Source organism: Rhagoletis zephyria, unplaced genomic scaffold (genome assembly GCF_001687245.7).
Source record: "Rhagoletis zephyria isolate East Lansing unplaced genomic scaffold, Rhagoletis_zephyria_1.1 Rzeph_scaffold_05077, whole genome shotgun sequence".
Classification (NCBI taxonomy): domain Eukaryota; kingdom Metazoa; phylum Arthropoda; class Insecta; order Diptera; family Tephritidae; genus Rhagoletis; species Rhagoletis zephyria.
The window spans coordinates 36,898-45,278 of NW_016162160.1; the positions used below are offsets into that span (position 1 = coordinate 36,898).

The 8,381-nt window shown below is 35.4% G+C and overlaps 2 protein-coding genes across 2 annotated transcripts; both read left to right on the forward strand.

Moving 5' to 3' along the window:
* Positions 1-499: 499 nt before the first annotated feature.
* On the forward strand, positions 500-2,367 carry LOC108371569 (uncharacterized). Its single transcript, XM_017627156.1, has 4 exons — positions 500-853; positions 1,136-1,902; positions 2,113-2,243; positions 2,332-2,367. The coding sequence occupies exons 2-4, from the start codon at positions 1,206-1,208 to the stop codon at positions 2,365-2,367; spliced, it is 864 nt and encodes a 287-aa protein (XP_017482645.1). The 5' UTR covers positions 500-853; positions 1,136-1,205.
* Positions 2,368-3,152: 785 nt separating this feature from the next.
* LOC108371570 (uncharacterized) lies at positions 3,153-3,737 on the forward strand (the record flags this gene model as incomplete). Its single annotated transcript, XM_017627157.1, has 3 exons — positions 3,153-3,219; positions 3,295-3,509; positions 3,578-3,737. Coding segments are annotated over exons 1-3 (442 nt in total), but the record flags the coding sequence as incomplete, so codon positions are not given.
* Positions 3,738-8,381: the final 4,644 nt, after the last annotated feature.

Genomic DNA, 8,381 nt, shown 5'->3' on the forward strand with positions numbered 1-8,381 from the left:
CATTTTCAATACCATCCGTCCCACGCCCAAAAGAAGTTCACGTACCAAGTTTCGTTAAGATATCTCAATTTTTACTCGAGTTATCGTGTGCACAGACGGACGGACGGACGGACAGACAGTCACCGCTTAATCGATTTCTCTTTTCATTCTGATCATTTATGTATACATTTGTCTATATCTATCTCCATTCGTTTTGCCTGTTACAAACAACCGTTATGTGAACAAAGTTATAATACCCTTGTGCACAAGTGCGCTCGGGTATAAAAAGAAGGGTTGAAGTAAAATAGCGGCAAATCATAGCAAGACAACCGAGTGCACTAGAACATTTGCATGTATGTATAGCAACTCATTACCAATTGTTAGCGCAAGCCACGCAGTTCGCAGTCAACGTCAAGACCGTAATTAATAAAAATGCATATTTTGAAACTGTGTGTTTTTTTTTTTGTAAATACATACATACCCAGCCGACACAAGAACGAAGGTTCGCTTTGGCGAATAATTTGCGAAAGAAACTCTTCCGCAAATTGTTCGCTAACTCGGCACAAGAACGAAGGTTCGCTTTAGCGAACAATTTGCGAAAGAAAGTCTTCCGCTAATTGTTCGCTAACTCGACACAAGAACGAAGGTTCGCTTTAGCGAATAATTTGCGAAAGAAACTCTTCCGCTAATTGTTCGCTAACTCGATACAAGAACGAAGGTTCGCTTCAGCGAACAATTTGCGAAAGAAACTCTTAAGCAAATTGTTCGCTAACTCGATAAATTTTCGGAGTGGCAGCACATTTTTGTTTTGACAAGCGTTGCTCGAGCAGTGAACATAAAATAAAGTGAAATATTATTAATTCTAGCATTTAAGGTGATTAAATAACCAAAATAAAGTTTGTTTCATAAAATTTGCATTTGATTGTAGTTTACGCGTGTGTATAATGCCAAACAGAAAGTGTCGCAATTTTATACGCGAGGCTAGCCATGTAGCAGCCGCAATAGCTACCAAAAGGAAAGCTTTGCCTGAAGTACCAGAAGGCTTGGAGAACAGCCTAGACGTTGCGGTTATTGGCGACAGCGGATGCTTAATCCCGATCGACATCCAACCAAACTGCACCGACTTAGTGCCTCCATGTANTTTCTAGCAGTTAAGGTGATTAAATAACCAAAATAAAGTTTGTTTCATAAAATTTGCATTTGATTGTAGTTTACGCGTGTGTATAATGCCAAACAGAAAGTGTCGCAATTTTATACGCGAGGCTAGCCATGTAGCAGCCGCAATAGCTACCAAAAGGAAAGCTTTGCCTGAAGTACCAGAAGGCTTGGAGAACAGCCTAGACGTTGCGGTTATTGGCGACAGCGGATGCTTAATCCCGATCGACATCCAACCAAACTGCACCGACTTAGTGCCTCCATGTACTGCAATTGGTGACATCGATATTTCAACCACAACAAGCAGTCAAGTTGAAGGGGAGCCTTTCACAATAAGATTAGCAAAATGGGTGTCTGCTAATAACATTAGTAAACAGGCGGGAAATGCATTGCTAGTTTTGCTATCTGAAAAGATTCCCGACTTACCCAAGGACGTTCGTACTTTGAAAAGTACACCACGCAGTATAGTGAAACGAAAAGTAGACCCAGGGGAATACGTTCACTATGGCGTTAGGGATGCTCTTACAGATTTTTTAATTAACTCTGATTTCCATTCTCCAAATATTTTTCTTAATGTAAACGTTGATGGGTTGCCTTTGTTCAAAAGCTCGCTTAAACAAGCTTGGCCAATATTAATAAACGTGAATGGTACAAAACCCGTGATGGTTGTAGGTATTTATGTAGGCAATTCCAAACCAAAAGACCCAAACATTTATTTAAAAGAATTCGTTGACGAGCTACAAACATTAGTTAGAGATGGAATGATTTGTAGGAATAAACACTTTAATATCGGAATAAGAGCATTTATAAATGATGCACCAGCACGGGCATTTATTTTAGGAGTTAAACATCATTCTGGATATTATTGCTGCAATAAATGTGTTCAGAAGGGAGAAAGATTTGAACGACGAATTATCTTCAAAAAAGAGCATAATGTGTCTAGATGTAATGAAAGTTTTAGAAACCGCTTGTACCCAGATCACCACAATATAACCGAGGAACTTGCTTTAGAAAAACTTCAAATCGATATGGTAGAACAATTTCCTTTCGATTACATGCACGTTGTTTGCTTAGGGGTTGTGAAAACTATATTAGTGGCTTGGACGAGAGTAAGAGGGCAACCTTTTTCTTTAAGGCGTGACTCTATAAGCCTTATAAGTGCAAAATTTTGTTCATTAAAAATATTTTTTCCAAAAGAAATCAGCCGAAAACCAAGACCACTTGATGATTTAGAAAGATTCAAAGCTACAGAGCTTCGTACATTTTTACTATACACTGGACCAGTAGTTATGAAAGGCGTTTTAGATACTGCAAGATATAATCATTTCTTGGTTCTCAGCTTGGGAATAAGACTTCTCCTTCATGAGGAATATTGCAAAACCAAAAATGGGCTTGCCGATGCTTTGCTAAATAAATTTGTTGAAGAAATACCTACACTCTATTCATTTACAATGTTATCTTTTAATTTCCATTGCTTAACCCATTTAAGTAGACAGGCGTTGAAATTTAATTCTTTAGAAACCATTAGCGCCTTTCCTTTTGAAAACTTTCTAGGGCAGTTGAAAGTTATGGTTAAAAAAAGCGACTTCGTAATAGAACAGCTATACAATAGAATTGTTGAGAAAAGCTTATTGAATGTTTTTCATAAAGTAGACAAATTTAATAACAATGTGCCCGGTCAAAAAATATATCACAATAACTTTTTCTTTAATCCAACCGGTTGTAATTCCTTTTACTATGTTAAGGAATGTCAGTACAAGATATACAAATTAGTGCGAATCGAAAGTTACGGCTCTAGTTTTCTTTTGCATAGCAGATTAATTCGTGATCTCCAGCCGTTTTTCACATACCCCATAAATTCAACCATGGTGGGCATATTTAGCTCAAAATCCTTGTCATTAGAACCTGAAATTAGCCAGCACCGAATTGAAATTATTTCCGGAAAAATATTTCATTTAATAGAGGGGGGTATTCATATTTTTTTCCTTTAGTCCACTTTTAAAGGCACCTTTTAAGAAATGTCAGACCAATTTGAAATTTTATTTGACGATCCGAGGGTTTTCAGCAGCGAAACGCTACTGCAAGGCAAGTATTTACTTTTAGAAGATACATATACTGATACATATTTTTGTAAGACATCAAATTTTATTCGACTTTCAGAAATTAAAAGCATTCTGACGGATTGCTCCACGAAAATTGATCGTCTAACTATGGAAGTCATTTCTATTAGAAGCGAAGTGTCCGCAATAAAAACTAAAGTATATGGCAGATATCAAGAAAACGCTATAGAAATTTTAGAGAAACCTATAAACTTTGTAGAAGATTTTATAAAGTTGGAAAGTTCATTGGAAGATGAAATAGTATTTAAGAAATTCGTAAGTAAATTTTATGATCCTCACTTTGTTACCAAATCAATTAATAAAAACATTTATATTAATTTTAGAAACAAGAACTAGATATGTCATGTGAAAAATCATACGATAAATTCATTCGAACTTCGTGGAGACGAATTTTCACTGATGAGGTGGCGCAACAATTTTCTTGGCGCGGTACTGCAACTAAAAAATGCATCCGAGGCGCACGTGTAACACTGGCAATTCGAAGTAATTTTAACTTAATATATTTTAACAATAATTCTTAAAAAAACAAGAAAATGCAATTCAGTTTTTATTTTTTTACGAAGTAATTTGTTCTTGTAAACCAGCGTCATTTAACGTTTTTACATAAAAAAGTAAAAAAATAAATAAAATTAAAACTGGTACTGCCGAATAATTTTGATTTCTAAATTTAAATTATTTAAAAAAGTGAACAATCTTAAACACTTTGAAATGTAAATGAAAACTGCGGCACAACTATTTTCATATTAATATTTTTATGTTCAAAAATTAATAAAAGTCTGAATGCAATGCTTATTGAAATGTCAATATAAATAAAAACAAATCAAGATTTTATAAAAATGTAAGCTCAAACACAGCGTTAAGAACATAAATTTAATTTTAAACAATACAAAACAATAATTCTAATGAAAACTGCAGCAAATCAATATAAATATCGTTACCTTAATATAGAAAGGCCCTATCGCACATTGTCGCTGAAATACAAAAAGGCATAACTAAGTAAAAATCCAAAATTACCTGTTTGATAGCTTGTGATGCAATTCATCGAATTATAAGTTAGTTTGTTAGGGCTTTTTTGTATTTCAGCGACTATATGAGTTAGGGCATTTCTATATTAAGGTAACCATATGAATGTACCTACATATCGTTACCTTAATATAGAAAGTTTATTTGCAGTGGTTGTAAATTATGCTGTTTTTAATTGAGGCCTATAATAAGCTAAATGGCGTAAGCAGTTCTTTGAATTGCATTAGGTTTTCAGTGAATAATCTACTTTTTATATTAAGGTAACGATATGTGCATACATAAATTTATATGGATTCAATATTAATTTAAACTTAAATAACATAAAAAATACAAGCAAACAATTTCTAAAGACTTTGAAAACGTAAATTCAAGGCTGAATAATAACGGTAAAATTTTTGTGATTGAATATTTAGCACTTTCATGTACATACCATATTTTTATGATAACCGATTAACAGATTAATTCAATTTTAATTTGGTCCTAGATCATGTAAATAATAAATTAAAGTATTCAATAACAATAATAAATAGTTTAATACATTACTTTTATATAAAAATAGTTTTGTTTTGCTTTTTCATAAAGTGGGACCAAAATGGGAAGGGGACAAGAAAAACAATCGTTAGCAATATTGTATAAGATCCGAAAGAAATTTCATAAACAATAGGCAAACCAATTCGAAAGTGATCCGCTAACGATACGTTTTCAATACGTTAGCAATATTGTATAAGATCCGAAAGAAATTTCATAAACAATTGGCAAACCAATTCGAAAGTGATCCGCTAACGATACGTTTTCATACATTCGAGAACGATACTTTGTCTGCCACAAACAGAGCGACCCGTCGTGGGGAAATATTCCGAAAAAGATCGGTTAGCGATTATCGTTTTCAACAGTTTTGTTCGCAAAACATACGCAAAACATCTGTTTACGATATTGTTTGCGAATATTTGGTCGGCTGGGTAGATACATAATATATGTACATATATGTAGGAGCAGGCAAAATCGCAGATGCTTAGCCAAAAACAAGATAAAAAAAAGCGTGCTAAAAAGGAAACATATCACACTTCATTTAGGTAAGCACGCCATAACACTTCTGCACTTTTGTTTTTGTAAAACACTTTAGTATAGGAAGTGCGCGGTCCCATATGTATGTACATACATACATCCATATACATATACATTTGGGTATGCACTTATGCAAAGCAAGAATTTGCTGTCGCCGCTACTTCCACTGAGTGATGCGCGCACTTCCATTTGAAAAATTTTAGCATCGCATTTGTCAAGCTGATGCCAGATAAAACTTTGTAGCTTTGCGTGACATTTATAACTTTGCCAGCAAAGCGCCAGACGCAAAAGGTATGCCACAATGAACGCCAAGAAAACAATGTTGTACCGCTTTTTTACTCATCAAAGTTGCTGTGGATTTTAATTATTTTGATTTAAAATTATCAGCAATGTAATTAAGTTTTATGTTTCTGCATGAAAACCCGAATTTGGACGAAACAAAATAAATATTAAACCGGCTGATTGTCAAAGCGCGCAAAAAGATGGGAGTTGACCATCTTTTCGCTTCGCGCTGCCGCTTCAACGATTTATGTGGCATGCTTTGTGCATTTTCATACAATTCATCTTATCTGTCAAAGCGAATCTGTCACGTAAAGCGAAGCAAAAGTTTTATGTGACATCAGCTTTATACTTCAATTTTCTTCGGCTTCAGTTTGGTTCTACTTCAGCTTTGTTCTGTTGTTCTTTTTCCTATCGTGCGGCATTCGTTCGTATGACAAAACCTTTCGTGAGTGTAGCAGTTGCTTTGTTATGGGAGTGAAGGAGAGGTACAGTGCTTAAAATGAGAGCCGATGGCTTGCAAGCGATTTATGTAGTGCTTGTGCAGCTGTTTAATATACATATATAGATGCTCCACCCCTCGAAAATTGTGTTAATAATGTTCACATAGTTAATTGCTAAGTATTTAATATGTATGTGTATATGAATGGAAAGGCCTGTTTTTGTTGATGATGAGAACAAATAAAATTTAATTTGAAATAAAAGAAAGTTTTATAATTACTTATTTATTTTGATAATAAGAATTTTAAACAAAATGTCCGCAATTATATGAATTATAGCTTTGCTGTTTATTATAGTTATATTTAATGTTTTTACCTAAATACTTTATTATTTGCTTAGGAGGCTGTAAGTTTCCAAAGCTATCGAAGTAATCAATCTCATTTTCGTTTTTCCAGTAAGCTACCCAATGCGTTCCCGCACCCTTTGAACTATCCAAATTTATTATTCCACATTCTCTTTGAAATGGTTTACGGGGTAAAGTGTCACACATGAATACCCCTCTAAAATTTGGAATAAATTTTGAATACTTCTTTAAGTCTACATCAGTAAGAAGTCTTCTGGGTAGATTCATGAAGAGTTTTTTTTGATATGGTTTTAAATATAATCCGAATCCCTTTTTATAAGGCTTTAAAAACAATCCTTTTCCCATTGAAATAGCTTCCATTGTATTATTATGACGTTTCGCCTCCAATAACTGCTCCTTTCCAGTTTTTATAGCATTGATTGTTTTAATAATTCCTGCTGTACCGCCAGATAGACTTCCAAGTGCTCCTAATGCTACGAATAAAGGCGCTAATGGTTCTCCCATCCTCCAGATTTAGGTAATGGTATTACACGTGGTGCTTTTATTATAAATTTTTTTCCTCTAAAAATATTATTTACAACCTTTCGGGAAATTTTTATTGCATCTTTTAAGTTATCACTTTTCTTCAAATTTTGTTTAGCACTTTTTAAAGCATGTTTGAAGAGATGATAACCATTTTTTCCTCCCACTTTCTTAGTTTTACTATAAATGTTCCCCATACCGAATTTCGTTTTTGTCTTCATTATATTTGTAACTAACCAAGCATTTGTTTTCTCATTAAGATTGCTATCCTTCGGTTTAACTCTTTCCCAAGCCTTCTCAATTAATTTTTTATCAGCAATATGTCGGTTATCTAAATCTTTATTATATAAATATGATATATCATGTTCTCTACAAGCAGTGTCTAGTAGATTAATCCCTCGATCTCCTCTTACTAAAAGTTTCCGTAGTTTCGTTCCAGGTTCACAAAATTGATAACTAGGCAAATGACGTTCAATAGGAAGCTTATTAATTATATTATACTAACAGCAATCTACGAAGCTGCTAGATGGATGATCGATTCTCCTACTAATCTGCATGCAGTAACTATTTTTTCTGATAGTCAGGCAGCTATCAAAGCACTTAATTGTGACAAATCCTAATCGAAGATTGTCATGGAATGTAGACGTATTCTAAATGAGCTCGCAAGGAGCCACTTTACTCGAGTTGTATGGGTACCAGGTCATAAGGACATACCGGGCAACTGTGTTGCGGACGAGCTGGCTCGGAAAGGAACCCTACTGCCTGCGATCAGTACCGCTCGTAATGCGGGTATTCCGCTATCATCCTGTAAACTTTGGCTGCAGAATAACTTTATCGAACGGGCAAATGTAAGATGGTCCGCAGAGCCCACGTGCAGGATAGCGAGACACATCTGGCCTAGGTTAGATAAGCGTAGATCTCGCCCTCTCTTTCGTTTGGAGCGACCAATGCTCCGCCATGTTATCGGAATTCTCACCGGGCACTGCCTTATGGGAACCCACGCTGCCAGGATGGGTCTGCAGCCAAACGACTACTGTCGTAGCTGCCGCGATGAGGATGAGATCGAGAGCGTGGAGCACTACCTGTGCCACTGTCCCGCCTTGGCAAGAGCCCGTCGACGCTCGCTCCTTCGCTATTCTTTCGAGTGTCTGGATGAACTGGACTCGGCCAGTATCTACGATTTTGTGCGCTTTATCAGAGCTACAAATTGGTTCAATTTCTGAGGTAGGAGGAGGGACGTATGAGTCTCAAATATGGTATCACAATGGGCCCATGGAGGCCTAAGTGTGCCCTTTCCTGCGCGGATGAGGGCAGCCAGGATAACCTAACCTAACCTAATTATATTATTTATAAAACCTTTTCCAACGACTAACGATTTAAGAAAAAGCCTATTTTCATAAATAACTCTCATATAAAATAATATTATATTCAAA